This window comes from Amphiprion ocellaris, chromosome 13, assembly GCF_022539595.1.
Source record: "Amphiprion ocellaris isolate individual 3 ecotype Okinawa chromosome 13, ASM2253959v1, whole genome shotgun sequence".
NCBI classification, from domain to species: domain Eukaryota; kingdom Metazoa; phylum Chordata; class Actinopteri; family Pomacentridae; genus Amphiprion; species Amphiprion ocellaris.
This window is the reverse complement of record NC_072778.1, coordinates 13,025,525-13,041,340: the sequence shown is the minus strand read 5'-3', so window position 1 is coordinate 13,041,340 and position 15,816 is coordinate 13,025,525. Positions and strand designations below refer to the sequence as shown.

Sequence of the window (15,816 nt, the reverse complement as noted above, 5' to 3'; positions counted from 1 at the left end):
TTTGACACTGTGCAAGATAAAGCAGTGGGGACACCAAGGTCCAAATATGTTGCTTTTATAGGTTGCAGCTGTCCCATTCATCATGAGCTAACACCATGAGCTCTCTGTAATCCATGTCCATAAGTCAGCGTGGGGCAGGTATTTTCTGCCCTAACTACAAAGTAAACTGAGGATGTAATTTTGAACCTGGCAAAACAAAAGGTGAACGGTCGATAAGGAAATCTTTAAATACGTAATTAAATGCAGAAATATGCACCATAAATACCAGACAAAGTATCTTTCAGAAATCAGTTTATATAACAAAGTGGTTATTATTTAGTATCATATCCCATTACATATTCTATGGAAGGACAATGTGCATAACCATTTTGGGTTTTTTTTTTTGTTTGTTTTTTTCATGTTCCTAAGGATACAAATAAACTTAAAATGTTACAAATATAAATGTTTCTTAAGACATTAAAACATACTCAATGACAACAAGGAAGGTAGGCAGGGATATGGCAGCTTACACATTGTGGTCGGACAGGGTTTGTTTAGGAGCATTGCTTGTTGATTCAGCCGCAATTGGGTCTCGCACAAATCAATAGTAAGCACTAACAAAGTAGGAAAGAACTGGATATGTGGCAGCTGGGAACTATTTACTAAAAGAAATACTTTGCAAATAGTTCACTCTGTTAGTGGCAATGTTGTATTTGCGAATCTTAAACAAATCTTTGCTGCCTGAGCAGAATATCTTGCGAGGTAAAGTGCATTGCAGTGAGTGTAAGTAACGTTGCAAACTTTTCTTTTGCTCTGGGCGCTTCCCGCCAGTCACCACATAAATGGCACCTTTACATACATACCCCTGCCTCCTCGTTCTTACAATTACCATGAGCACAAGTCATATCATCAGCTGAGGTTTGTTAGTTACAAGCGATACGATGATGGGATGATGGGATGTTTTCCACACTAATATGATGTACCAGTTCAGGTCCTTGGACCCGAGACTCTCTCGCTACTTTCTATAAAAAACACACAATTCTGATTATCCTAAGAGATGAGATGGGAGGAAAAATACAACAATCACTTACAGGGATAATGAGGAATGTTGTCATTGTAGAAGTTTCTCTTGTAATTAAAATAATGTTTTCATCTACAGCTTTCCAGCCATTCGGTCTGATAAAACCGGAGGATTTACGATGCAGTTTTGCTATTTAGTTTTGTGTTGCCTCATTCAAACAACATAATGTGTTCATAGTTTTCACTGTTGCAGGGATGTGCATGATGTGGAACTTCTACAATGGCTAACACCGTAGCTCGTAGCTCAATACAATGGAATTGTTACAAAAGTTTGTTTGTCCAAATCACTCCAAACAAATTGCATCTTACAAAAGATGGGTGAGCGTTTCAGATACGAAATACCACGACTATCAGAATCACATCAAATCTCCTACTTAGAATGACAGTTCTTAATTGGATCAATGTTCATCAAACAATGGCTAAAATAAAATTTTAAAAAGTTTATACGCCTGTACAATCTTTCTCATAGTTTTAACTAAAAGATCTGAGAACATTTTTTCCAAAAAAAGAGAAAAAGAAAAGAAAAAAGAAAAAAAAGAAAAAAGTTGGCACAAGTGAAAGAAAATCTAAGTTGTTTAAATAATGAATACAGTTTTTTTTTAGTCAAATTATTCAAGAAACAGACAACCACAAACCACTGGTTGTTTTGGTAAGTACAATATCCAATCAGAAAGGAGAATACACCATTAGACACTGGTGTTGATGGAGGACTGGTATTAAAAAAAAACAGATTTTACTCTTTATAATAACTGGACAGGTGTTGTGGTGTAGAGGACAAAGGGACGAGGGACGATTAGAAGGAGGAAGTCACTGCCTTTGACGGCACATCTCTACCACTGCCGTGTACAGCAAGTCCTGAAAACTCCTATCAACGCAGAATCCCTTATGCAGAAAACTCATTCTCTCTGCTTTCTCTGTATGGCTGCTCAAACCCTATATTCAGAGGAGAATTATTGTCTTCTTAAATATGCAGACTTCTCAGAGCATTGTGGGTGCACCTTGAGCCGAGATGATGTGTAAAATTGCATTTTTAGAAGCATGCAGGCTGGGAGAGGAGGCATCATGAAACAGACACATCATAAGCAGCACCGGCAGATTGTTTAAATGAAAAATCTCCATCTAGCCAGTCCAGGAGTCGAGCGCACTGAATCCTATTTTGCCTGGGTTCCTGTTGAGCTGGCATGGTGCACACACACACATATACACTCGTCCGGGCAGAAACACACAGACACACAATGGCCAAAGCTGAGTTATAGTGTTAGTAAAGTAACTTACATTATGGAAAAAGGGTCACCTATGCCATTAGTGCTGGGGAACTGGAGGTTGTTAAGAGACTCACTTGCTAAGACAAGCATCATCTTGTCTGCTGTGCCCCTCAGTTGATTATTCTGGTCGCGCCCAGTCTCAATGCGGACTCAGTGGTTGTATTTAGTAGCAACTGCTTACAGCTGAGGGAAGTGAGGGGACAGGGTGGCCCCAGGCATGAATATATGAATAAATAGTTCACGTGAAGCTGTGTGACACTAGGTCCATACAGAGAAACAAAGCTTACAGTAGAGTGTCAACTATCTCGTACACAAACACTCAGCATCAGGTGATTTTGCTGCAGTGTCACACACTCCACCAGGAAACAGGGTTTTTTTAATAGAGAGGTTTGTGGTCTTAAAACCCTTTCTGAGTTATGAATTCCCCCAGCAGATTTTGAATGCTATTTTTTTCCCTCCCTAAAGGGTTTATTTAAATCAAATAATGCGTATGGTGCATGTAAAAACCAAAAACATTTTGGATTTTGTTTTCAATTATATTGCAAATAATTTAGAATTATATTAATTACACACGTTTAAAAAAATGTGTCCTTTTGTGGAGATTCTAGTTTTCCTACAACACTTATTATATTAATGTTTTAAATAGCCAACAGGAAAAAATAAATCAATTGAGAATATGCTTTGAGAATTCTGAAGAGCAAACTTATCAACACTGGTCTCTAGACAGATTAATAATTGCTGGACTGCTTTTTTTTCCCTTTTTTTCTAGAGCCCTCATATTTAAAAAAGTGACACAGATTGAAATAGGTTATTAATGAAAATGCTGTAATACCTTCGTGTCATCATGTGTCCCCCACAGAAAACCTGTGCAACCACAGGAAAGGTCAAAGAGTTCATGTTAGTTCCTCCAGGCAGTTATATGCATTTAAAAATGTGTCAGTCTCTCATGTTAACAGCAAAAGCGACCTTGGGACAGAGATCAGCACCCGAAGGCATCGGTTAGATGCTACACAACTAAAAATAAAATGCATCTTGTCAAAATGGAGATTACAGTTTCAAGATCCATGAGTCACATGCTTTGAGATATTGGTTTAGACAGGGGCCAGCTCTTGTGGCTTTGTGGGATATGCAGTGAAGTGATTCATGGGGACTTGTTTTAAATTTACCACTGAAAATTGTCTTGATGTCAGTTGAAGGAGGGATTGACAGGGGAAAGAAGAAAAAGACATTTTAAAACAGCTCCTCCCTCTTCGGTTAAGAGTTCAGCGTTGAAGAAAACGTTAGCAGGTTGAAATCCTGCCAAAATGGGTGTTGAATCCCTGTCTTCTATTAAAGGACAGCTGCCCCACTGTTTGCTGAATAAACGGTATAAACGGTGCACGGTATGTTCTCCAGGATAAGCGTACACTACTTTGCAGTCCCTCTTGGCAGAATGTCTATATTTTAATTCACTGCAATGTTTGATGCATGTTTCGTGTGAAAACTACGTAGTATGCTGATTAGAAAGGGATTAAAATAGAGAACTTACAAGAATTAAAATGGATTTTCAGACAATGAGAGCCATTCATTTTAGAAAGCAGTAGCGTTTTTAAATCAAACCATGTAGGGAGTGCACGGCCATGAAAAGTAATGAGAAATTATTGAATAAATATGTAAGGCATCAGATGAATGGCATGATAATTGAGTGTCAGAGTCTTCAGTTCTGTGTAGCTTTTTCAGGCATTTTTGTTCCATACTCGGTGCTGTGTGTGTGATTCCTTTGAGTGTGAGTGTGCCACAGTGAGGGGTGGTCCGTCCCTCCTTCAGATGTCTTCCACGTCTCCTCCTCGCAGGCCTCTTTGGCACTTATCTAGCGTCTTGTGGTAGGCGCGGGTGATCATCGAGCTTGGTGATTTGCGTTGTGGCGCGAACGAGACCTTTCCAGGACTGCGCGGCGGTTGTCTGTAGAGAAAAAAAAAGAAAAGAATCAGAAACAGAGCGTGAGACTGAGAAAGAACAAGAAAGCGTTGTTGCATTGATCCATACTGGCGCAGGAGCTCAACTAAATGAAAGACTGTATAGAGGAACTAAAGGAGGCAAAGAAAAGAGACGGAGAGGAGAAACAACATGAAGCAAATCCGAGCTGATTGAGAGCGGAGCAGCAGGGGAGAATGGAGAAACAGAAGAAGCTGCTGGAGTGGAGGTGCTTGTGTCTGGTGTCATAGTAACTCCATTCAGTTCCTGATCCAGGCTTCCACTTAAGAGCCCCTCAGCTATTCTCACATCGGATGCAGCATATGCACAGTAGAGTAAGTAAATGCACATATGCGGGGGCACCCACAAACCACTGCGATAAACATGGAGGGATGAGGAATAACAAGACTACACATATAATGTACATGAGGGACTTTAATATTTCCATTTCCTGTTTGTGTGTTCAGCTGTCTGTGGTCTGAATTTCCGGGTATAGACTGTAGGTATTAGCCTGCCATTTTTGCTGCGTATGTGGCTTTCTTCTAGCTGTTATCACTTTGAATGTCTCCTACAGGAAATAATGGCAACCTCTGAAGTAGCATCTTACAACCTGGAAACAGCTGATTTGGATCCTGCAATTAGGCAGGTCTGCTTGGTTCTTTCAGTGAATTAGCCATTCAGATGTCAGCCTACTTCACTGTTTTTTCTGTATCTTTGTGTTAGCCTTGTGATGAGCTGGCGACCTGTCCAGTTTGTACCCCGACTCTCACCCAATGGGATAGGCTCCGCCCCCAGGACCCCCAACAGGATAAAGCAGGTATTGCAAATGGATGGAAATAAACTTTTATTGCTAATACTACTTCATATAAAAAGCTTTCCATGGGATACTTTCATTGTGAAGAAAGGTTAGCAGAGCATAATTAGCACTGCAAAAAATAGACATCTTTCTGCACAGTTCACGACAAAAACACTTGTATTGAGCTAGCACAGCTAAACTGATGCGCATGAATCTCTATTAATCAGCCTAATTAAAAAGTAAGGCACCACCTTCAACTGAAGAAAAATAAAAAGACCAAATTAATTAATCTCATTAGATATACCAGACTATAAATTTGGGAATCTGATTAACAGTGGATTTAATTTTTACAACCAAGTACCTTGTAAAGGTTAAAGCATTTTAAAGCCCTGAAAAGTAGAGGGTAACACTTATTTTTGAAGATAGTCAAAAACATAGGCAGTATAATCTAACTAAATGTACTTAACTAGTTAATTAACCAGCTGGTCATTTGTCGACCCTCTCTATCTCAGCCAAGCATGGTCATCAATTTACAAAAGACAAAATCAGTGACAATGGCCCCACCATAAGAGGAATAACCTGAGTTTCTGAGCTATTCTTCAGGCTAGTGACAACAGGAATGTTAATTATAAATGTGTTAAGTTGAGATGTAGATTTGAAGTGATAAGAGCATTTATGGGGTATCAAAGAGTGTTTTGCAGTCATAATCATACTAACGAGGTACCGCTAACTCGTTGGCCCAACCAGAATTTCGAATTTTGTCAAATAATCGTGGGATGTCTGGCTGCTACTGAGTTTAGAATTTTTAATCCAACTTTGCCTTTATAATGCAGGAAAGTAAGGCACTATCAGCACAGTATCAGTGGAATTTGCTGTAAGCTGTGTCAGAGAGGAATGAACTCTGGAGCTCTTGTGCTTCAAGTTTTGTTTAACTTGTGGCTCAGTGCTGCAATGATCCCAGTAACCTTTCTGAGCTGTTATCTCAAGCACTTCAAAGCTGGGACACTTGTACATGTTTTCTGGGGGCTAGACTAAGTTAGTGTTAGCACAGGCATGTGCATTATATGCTACTGCTGTCTCTGGTTAAATTGTTTCCAGCTCTGGTCAACTTTAAGAAACAATTTACTCACTGTTATTGCCCAGGACACGGTGGTGCTGTAGCAACCCCTCTTCCATAGAAAGCTGCTCCCCATGTTGTGGGCTACCAGAACATTAGGTGAGGCTACTATACTGTCCAAGCTACACTATGATGTGCCTGTCACCATAGCCAATCATGTTGCTTTGTTGGACTACAACAACCCACTTGATCTCGCCCTCCATTTCAGACACGATGATGATTGACTTCTTCCCTACTCCCAAGGACATAGGGTCAGTTGGGAACACTTCACAAGTGACCCTATGTCCTTTGGAATGAAGTCAGTTCCTCAACGGACTTACCATCCCTGACACTGATACATGACACATTTTCATCCAGGATTCCTCTTTGCCCCTGGTTTTCCGGAGCATTAAAGTCCTGAGCCCAGTGTTAAGTCAAACTTGGAAGCACAAGAGCACCACGAGTTTGTTTCTCATAGTTTACAACACAATATGCCCCTGTACTGACAGAACCTTAGTTTTCATGCAGTCATATAGCCAGACTCAATTTGTTAGCAATGGCAGAAAACTCAATCATCCTGAACTCAGTAAAAGCCAAATATCCTACTAAAACTACACAAAAATCTACATTCTAACTGGACTTGGACATTATTGTAAACCTTGAAAGTAAAGTTGGACCAACTTCCTGGTTGTACTTGTTAGTATGTTCACAGTTGCAAAACTTTCCTTGGTGCTCCAGAAATGGCCTCATGACTTTAGGTGCCATCCTTTCTGCTTATCACTCTAACAAATTTGTGTGCATGCAGATACTAAAGGTAGGTAAAGTCCGTTTAAATTACAAGTAAATTCATCTCTTGGCTTCCTTATAGTACCTACCGCTCCTCCTGAGGCCTTGTCCACGTGCATCCATAGCCTTTTGGCCTTTCATTCACATGCAAATGCAGGTTTAGATGAGGTCACTGAAAATTGACCTTTTGAAAAACTCGGGGTGAATATTCACAGAAACAGTGTTTCAGTGCTGAAGAAAAAAAAAAAAAGAGTTTTGGCTTGTGAGAGTCAGAACGTGTACCGTTATTTCATTAGCTTTGCAACAGACAAAGAGGACATGGACAAAGGACTGCTGACGCTAACCTTGCTAATGGGACTGTTTTTAATTTTATTTTTACATGTTTATAAATGAATGTAAAATTTATCTTCCACTATACTGACAAACAGAGGTGTTACAATCAGTCTACATATATGATTTCTTGCTTCCTCAATGCACAATTGTTGCCAGCCTGAACTTTTTCGAGCTTCTGATTAGCCAGCGTAACTTTAGGATTGTATCACCACCTGTTGGTTTAAGCGCTCTTGACATCACTTCAATTTGTTTTTGCATTTTCTTGTGGAAAGTTATTTTTTTGAAAACAACTGAAGAAAAAACAAGTTTTTAAAAATGACTACGTATATTAGGCCTGAGACTAAGGCCTAATTCACAACTATGCAGATATTTTTTTTTACAATAAGTTTTAATCTACATCCAAATTTTAAAAATTCTGTCCACTTAACCACTGAGTTGTTCCTCAGTATAATTTATGTGTGAAAATGTAAAAAGAAAAATCCTGTTGGCAAGGTTCGTACCAGCCCTGTTTTGAATACGTCTGCTATTGCACAACAATCGCCTCCTGTAAACAAAGCAGATGACAGTATTCACTGACGTCACAAGCCAGAAACTCATTTTGCCATATCTACGCTGTTCACAGAATTTCAATGACCTAAAACTGTGTTTGCATGTGGACAAAAGTACCAAATGCATAGAAAGAGCTATGCTTTAGAAATGACCTTTGTGCGTATGGACAAGGCCTAACCTACCCCCCCTAGATAAACCCTAATATAGAACACAGACAGGACAAGGTTTCATGGTCTGCTGTGTCTCCCTCCCTTTTCTTGTGTCTCTGCCATTTATTCCCCTTCTCTGTTTTGTGTCTTGTGTGTCTGCGGTTCATCATCTCTACATGCTGGTATGGCTGGGCGTGGCAGCTCTCTGCACAACTAATTCTTATCTACAAATTGAGCCTCTGCAGTACTTATACCCCAGTTTTTCATTTCACTCTTGGTCAATTATTCAGTCTACTCCCACAGTAGCAACGCCACAGCCATTTTTCTTGATTTACTTTTGCTAGTTTTCTCCTCGTTTGATACTGAAACTCTAAGCGTTGTCTCCATCTGCCTCGGTTCCACTGCTACCTCTGGTAACCAGTCTGCCCGCCCCGCTTTGTTTACCACCAGGCTACCTCAGTCCTGTGCAAAGCCAGCCGTGCCACTCTACAGCCAGCTACATCTTTCTCTAGCCAGACATCTTACTGAGTTTCTCTCTACCCAACAACGAGCAAGCCTTTCCTCTGGCCGTGACTCTCCCTCGACTGTCACTCACCACAGGAAAACTACAGGTCTTACTCACCTTCACCTTGCCTTCAGTTATAAATAAAACAACTCTCTAAACTTGTGTCCAGCTCTGCTTCTGGGTCCTATCAAATTCCATTACTTAGAAAGGACTGTAAGACATGTTTCTGTGGTACAGCCATTCCACTTCAGAAGGATTAAAATTACATCAAAAGTAGCTGCTAGATGCTCAGCTAATAGTGGCAGAAACTCTTTCACTGCAACGTTTGTGGACAGAAAGCAGGACGAGTTGCACTTTGGGTTTCGTCTGTTGCCAGTTCTACGACAGAGTCATATAAACACTCCTTCCTGTGCTATCCAACCATGGCTGCCCAGAAATGCCCATGGCATATGCCGGGCAGCCAGGTGGCAGGTGGGGCTGGACAGAACCAGGAAGCATAGCCATGGAGATGACTGCAGGCACACCCACACAGGACTCCCTGGTATTTCCAAGTGTGCTGCCGCCAATGTGCCCATTATTCAGTGCCAGCTGTAGGGTGCCAGGCGTCCTGGGCTGGGCGTTGTTTAATGGCACTCACTTCATCCATCATGTCAGGTAATGAGCTGAGAGTGACTGTGATGGCTAGGAACACATACACAAACATGTGCACACAGAAGACTCGCACATACTCCTACATCCACAACAGAGAACAGAAAGCACTCCTTCTTCAGATTGGATACAAAGCATCGTACAGATGGTGCACAGGAGGAGAGAAGGAGAAAGAGGGAGGGAAGGAGCAGAAGGACCAAAAGGAAGACAGATCGAGATGTTTAAGAAAAATAGATAAAGGTTCTGTGCCCTCTTTCTTTTGGTTTAACCTGCATTCATATACAGTAGGCGAGCGTTAAAGCTAACATGTTCTGGCAGCGCATCCAAACACATCATCACTACTTATCCATGCACTCATTTTCCTGTCCACAGGTTGTGCTTCACTCTGTAAGCATGACTTACACAACCTTCCTCCTTTCAAAACAAGCATCCACAGCGCACAAAAAGAAAGAAAAAACTGGGACAGTTTAAAAGATTAAAAAAAAGAAAAAAAAAGTAGATCATCAACAATCTATCCCTGCCAATCATTGCAAGCCCAGTTGCTGTAACCTCATTTCTGGGCAAACAGTTGCCTTTAACCCTCAGTCTATCAGAGGAGCATGAAAAACAGAGCTGGGAGAATACAGACCCTTTGTCTCCAACATCTAGGGCTACATCTATTACTGTAAATACGATGGGGAAAAAGATGGTAGAAAGGATCAAAGAAGACAACACAAAGAAGGTCACATATGAATTAGGAGGGGAGTAAAATCAAAAAAGACAAACTGCAACAATCAACAAACAGATTTATCAAAATTACTACTTGGGGCTTGAATAAGGGTTGCACAAAAAAAAAATCAATTTTCCAGAGTACAACAACAAATAGATTCTTTGTGTGACATTATATGTTATCAAACTAGCTTTGCTTTATTGCAGTTTGTCTTTTTTACATAAATAGAAAAGTCTCCTTGTGCTGTAACAAGTTATTTGTTTACAGTAATTGTTGACACGCAGGACCCGAATGTATACAGCGGTTAAACAAAAGGGATTTTTTGCCATGGGCTCTCCTCCCCAATACAATGTGCTCACAGTTAACCTTGGTATCGATTCAAAGTACAGGTGTATTGATACTAATATGAGAACTGTGCACTTAACAAGAGAAAACTGCTGTTGGCTTTGTTATTTGAAGAGACCGTCATTTTGTGCACTGTGTAAAGCGAAAACAATGGAGACCATTAGTGTGACCACTTGTTGAAACCCTACAGGAACACTGCCATATAGTAGGCAGCTTTTTGTGGAACAACAAATGAAAAGTGCCCTTTTGGGTGTATTTGTGTCTTGCCTAACTGCCTGAATATATTGGAAAGCTTTCGTCAAAGACTTTGCAAAAAAAAAAAAAAAGGGAGAAAAACTTCCAGCAAAATGCATCTCCCATCAGAGGATCCTTGAATGGAGAGCTATTGGCTTCTCATAAAGACTTTTCTGTTCCTATCTTCAGGTGCATAAAAGCCCATCTTTTCACACCCCACATCAATCTATCACAACAATTGAACAAACAGCAGCCATTTCTACCGTGAGAGAAACATTACTACTAGCCTCTACTGAATTGAAAGCTGAAAGCACGCACACACACATACAGGCGAAGAGGGAAACAAAGTGAGACTGGGGAAAAGGAGGAGGAATCCACACAAAAGACAAACTCTACAGCTTTTTTTTTTTTTTTTGGGGGGGGGGGGGTTTGCACTGATTGCAACTCTTTCTACTCGCATTGGTTTTGATGGCTTCTTTACCTGCTTCTCCCAGAAGCGACATCTTTCCGAGTTATAGTAGCAGCGACACAGAGGAGCACAAGAACAGGAGAAGAAATTGACAAAAGAAGAGCAGGTATTCCATGTTACAGCAGGGAGATGTTGGCATACCAGAACTTAATTAAATGCTGGCTGGCACCATTTCTCAAAATGTTACTAAATGCACCGAAGATTTCGGTGACGGTGGGCAGATGGAGGGGGAAGTCACCGACACACACACACACGCATGCACACACACACACACACGCACCAATGCACACTATCTCTTCCAGTCTCACACACACACAGAGGGAAATACATTGTTCCTTAAGTGTTAAAGCGGTTCACAGAGAAATGGCTCAGTGGATTGCTTTGAGGAAATCACACACACACACACACACACACACACAAATACACACACTTCTCCTCTGTTTTCCAACACACAGAGGCAAATCCTAGCGTGTATATCATGATGATCCCTGCCACCAGGGAGAGGCTGGGAATAAGACAAGGGTAATAGGAGGAGGAGAGGACGCCAAGATTACTAAGCAGCTAAAGCAGAGGCCTTAAAGCCGGCGCAGTCAACTCCAACCTTCTCTTGACTGTTTGGAGGGCCTCCACTGAGATGTCACTTTACGTTATGATAAATGCTCGGAGATTCCTCAAAAGAGATTATATGTCATAATGACTTTTGAGTTACTGTCATGTTTGGCTAATTGCACAGAATTACATCATGATAGGCTTCTATGATCTGCGAAAAGAAGGAGAAGCTGCCAGTCATTTATCAAACCACTTTCAGCATGGGATACTTTGAGGAATTACCTCTCAGTGGCCAGTATAACAGGAAGACTTTTCAGAGGGATTATGCTATGTTAGAAAAATACAGTCTGGGTAGCATTAGACTCGGGGCCAACGTCTAAACATGGCACTCGCATTCATCAAGACCACAATAACAAGTTCACATAATCACCAGTCTTGTGTGTAAAGAGCTTCAGAAGGCAAACAGGATGCATCATAGCTGCAGCTATTGTGGAATATCTTTGTAAATCTTGTGCTGACTGTCTTTTGTGTTAAATAAGTGAGCAGCGATGTGATGTGTCTGACATGTCACTGCCTTTGTCTAATTCCTTCTGTCTCCGTCGTGCCGCACTCCATATTTTGATGAGTTAAAACATAATAAAGGTGATTAAATCTCTGCTCACTGCACATCAACATGTGTTTTGCTTCTCTGTTGAAGGGGAAAGTGTCTGCAGCACCAGCGACAGGAACAGCCGCAACCTTCTATCACCCCTTTTCATCTCCTCCACCTCCCTCCCCCTCCTCCCTGCCTCCCTCCATCCCTCCCTCCCTCCCTCCCTCCACCAGCCTCCAAGCTACAGAGTAATGGAACTTCCTACACAGAAACAAGATACGGCGTATAAATGGGATGCAGAGAGAGAGAAGCTATTTCTTCCTACTGAAAGTTATGGGCCTGGTATCGCAAAACTATAGTCGTGGAAAACGCAGCCTCTCGTTCACTGGCAGGAGTAATCACCCCAAACAAGGAGCAGGGGAGAAAAACACAGTGCTGACGAGGAATACATGAGAGCAGCGGTGGAGAGGTGGAAGGGGAAAAAAAAAAGATGGGGGTGGTGGGTCAAAGAAGTGAGTGTCAGCGAGCCTTTTCTATCTGATGTTACGAGTCACTCATTGATTTATAACAAGCCGCTGAAATGTATACAAACCAAACTGAGGTAGAAGATTAAAGGATTAAAAGGTCAACATGCTCTCTCTGCTACTGCCCCTCGAATGTTGACTTCATTGTTTGTTTTAAAAAAAAAAAAATGAAGAATATCTAGGTTTTCCAAAAACCTGATTTGAAGCAATTTTCACTCAGATTTTCTCAAACTTATTTTTTTTTCTCCACTGCTGCAAAAGGACACTGCTCACCATAGTTTGCAGTAAGTAAAGGTCATCTTGCTTCTGGTAACAAAAACGGAAGAGAAATTTTCTGATTTTGTGGTAGAGTTTCTCAAAGTAAGCAAAAAGACAAAATGAACAAAAAAAAAATAAGTAGACAAGCATGGAATTGTTGAACTCTCTTGGTTGCACTGCAAATTGTATTTTCAGAATCCATTTCTTGGCATCAATGTTGCACAGCATTTTAATCTAATTTTCACCTTTTTTAATGTACACCCAACTAACGCCTACAGAAATGTCTTATTGACATCACTATGATTATCAGTGTTTTTCAATTCCACTCACAAAGGAAAAAGGGGCTACAATTCTGGAAAACAATTATATTAGTGCATGAACACACCGTTTTACTTTGTCTAACAAAAAGGAAACTCCCAGAGCGGATGTGTTAAGGTTACCACATTTGTTACCTTTTTTTCCTTTTAATCATACATTTTTATCTAATTGACTTCACTGATATATATTCAGATCTGCTTATTCTACTTCACCATTGTTTTCATTTATTGATTCGTAAATGTCACAGATGTGCTTGTTGTCAAACATGAATGTTCAGGCTTTCATGATTAATCTGCATAATGGATTATTCTGATGCTGCATTCACACAAATGGGACACCCTTTATTTTCTACAATTCTTTAACTAAATGATTTTCCTCCATATTACAAAAATTACCTCATAATGATGTCAGTCATTTTTGTGACGCATTCAGTCATCGGTCGACTGAACTCAAGGCTACAGTTTTAGAAAATGGCAGCTGCAGCAGAGTCTGTTTTTTCAAAGACCCAAGGCTTTTAAACAAAAAGGTAGTTTGTCCACTCTGAAAAGTTTTAATGGCTACTGTAGCAGATGCCGTGTGCTGTCTATTCATAAGTAGAAAGAGCCGTTGAACATCTGTTTTTTTAAACTTTGTAGATGCAAAATATATTCCTAAAGCTCAGAACTCAAAAATAAAATGACGTTAAACGACACGGTAATTCTAATTTGTTGAAAATGGCTCGCTTACATAAATCAGCTAATCTGTAAAATCGTTGATAGATTAATCAATAGAAATATAGTCATATGTGACAGCTCTAATATATGTGAAATATCTGTAGACACATACATTTAAAAAAAAAAAGGTATCACCTAAATGAGGGGGCTGTACAAATGTCAGAGGATCTGAGAGTGAGGGGGCTGCAATCCACACTCGATGTGTTTTGGTGTGTTTTCCCAGGATGCCATAGCAGGCAGAGGCGATCAGAATGGCATGACAGAGGGAAGTGCCTGAGACAGGCCTGGATAAACATGCTGAGGCAAGATACTGAAATTCTCCCACTTTGTGTGTTTCTCGCTCTCCTTGTACACACTGTCTTTTTTTTTCCAGTCTCGCTTTTTCAATTTTCTTCTCTCACTCCCTCCTGCTTGTCTCTTCTTAATCCCTCTTATTACTGACATTACCGCCAATGTTTACTACAAAACGATAGCCACTTGTGATTTTCTAAACACCCAGGAAGCACAGGAAACAATCTAAACAGTGATGCTGAGTTTTAACTTTAAATGGACACCAAATCTCCAAGTCTTCACATTTGGCATGCATGTATACAAATCCACGTTCCTCCTTGACAGTTTGTATACAGAATTTGAAAGCAAAGTGAGTTTAACTGACAGTCTGTTGAGATAAACGGTAATGAGGAGAGGTTTGGAGAGAGCAGGGTGGTCATAACACATGCAATTGGTTTTGACAGCGCAGGGATGTGGTTAATCTGTCCATGCCTCTATCACCACTCTATCTCGCTGGGTACCGTGATGTGCATGCTTGGCAATACTGGTGGCCGATCCAGATAGTGAATACATCCATTACTTCCTCCAATGGCCTCACACAACTCTCCATCCCTGGATTTCACTTAACTTCCAGATTTCCCCTCACAAAGAACTCGGCCGTGTACCTTCACTCAAGCTCAGGTTTTGGGTTGTGGACTTGGCCTGCCATTCTTAGCATTTCTCTCCCCCTTTATTACAACAACCCTCCACTGGATGCTCTTATTGTCAGACATACTGTGCAGCCAATGCAGCCAATTTCGCCGTCATGTTTTCACATGACAGCTTGGTCTGAGAGTTATGCCTCTCGACTGCTTGAGCAAAATGTATTTTCATGAGAGCAGGAAATCGCTGCACGTGTTCATATACTAACGCTTATTTTTAAAAAGGAGCAAAACTACTACTTTGCCAACTCAGTAGCGAAGCTTTGACAGGTTTCTACCAGGGACATAGGTGATGGTGTGTGTTGGGGTGCACAAAACTTGTCTGCACTAAATGGACTTAAGGCTTTTCTTGATTCTATTCGTGTGATAATCTGGAAAAAAAAAATGAAAAAAAAATCCATTGTTCTTCTTGACGCTTGGCTAACATGTTAGACTTTTGATTGAAAACAACAAGCCTGGCAGACTGTGGCTAGCAAAGATTACTCATTGGGCCCCTCAGGTTCAGAAATCTCCTTAAAATATCTCTGCTGGACTCGATTCCTCAGTCACGGAACAATGCCTCTCAGCATTCTGGGATGCAGCAGAGGCACACACAGCCCAAATGAACAGTTATATGAAAACAATTTTGCGATCGATCAGTGCCTGAGGCAAAACTCCCATTCATGATTGTCCTCTCAGCAGTCAAGTTTCAGGAGGCATGCTTCAACCTAAGTATAACCATGAAAGAAAACAAACATCCTTGAGAGTAAATTCCTGAAACTATAAAGCGTTACCCACCTGTTTGCCTACTGCTTGCATTTACTTTACACTTTGACATTATCTCTGTACTTTGGCACAACTCTAGAGGATACAGTGCAGCTTAGAAGGCTTGTGGTATCCGGATGTGCAGCACATTATGCGTGTACAGGGAGCAGCAGCATTTCCACTACATTTAACCACTAACTCTGAACTGAATTTGGCAGTTATTTCCTTGATGGATCAGTAGTTTTTTTGTA

At 40.8% G+C, this 15,816-nt stretch overlaps 1 protein-coding gene and 1 long non-coding RNA gene across 9 annotated transcripts in view; one reads left to right on the top strand and one right to left on the bottom strand.

Annotated features, from left to right (window-relative positions):
- Positions 1 to 274: 274 nt before the first annotated feature.
- Positions 275 to 15,816, bottom strand: part of diaph2 (diaphanous-related formin 2) — a 373,465-nt gene continuing 357,923 nt past the window's right edge. For all 6 annotated transcript variants that reach the window (XM_055016416.1, XM_055016421.1, XM_055016420.1 and 3 more), the window contains one exon: positions 275 to 4,265. In XM_055016416.1, the coding sequence (XP_054872391.1) occupies positions 4,201 to 4,265 (65 nt within the window). In that variant the 3' untranslated portion in view covers positions 275 to 4,200. The remainder of the gene's footprint in view (positions 4,266 to 15,816) is intronic.
- Positions 4,117 to 15,807, top strand: LOC129350323 (uncharacterized). Of its 3 annotated transcripts, none has more exons than XR_008603702.1 (4): positions 4,117 to 4,612; positions 4,852 to 4,923; positions 5,001 to 5,094; positions 12,143 to 15,807. It is a non-coding gene; the product is annotated as an uncharacterized LOC129350323 (long non-coding RNA). The 3 variants fall into 3 exon arrangements; XR_008603703.1 differs by lacking the exon at positions 12,143 to 15,807 and adding an exon at positions 8,926 to 10,391; XR_008603701.1 differs by lacking the exon at positions 12,143 to 15,807 and adding an exon at positions 8,437 to 8,860 and having other exon boundaries at positions 4,118 to 4,612.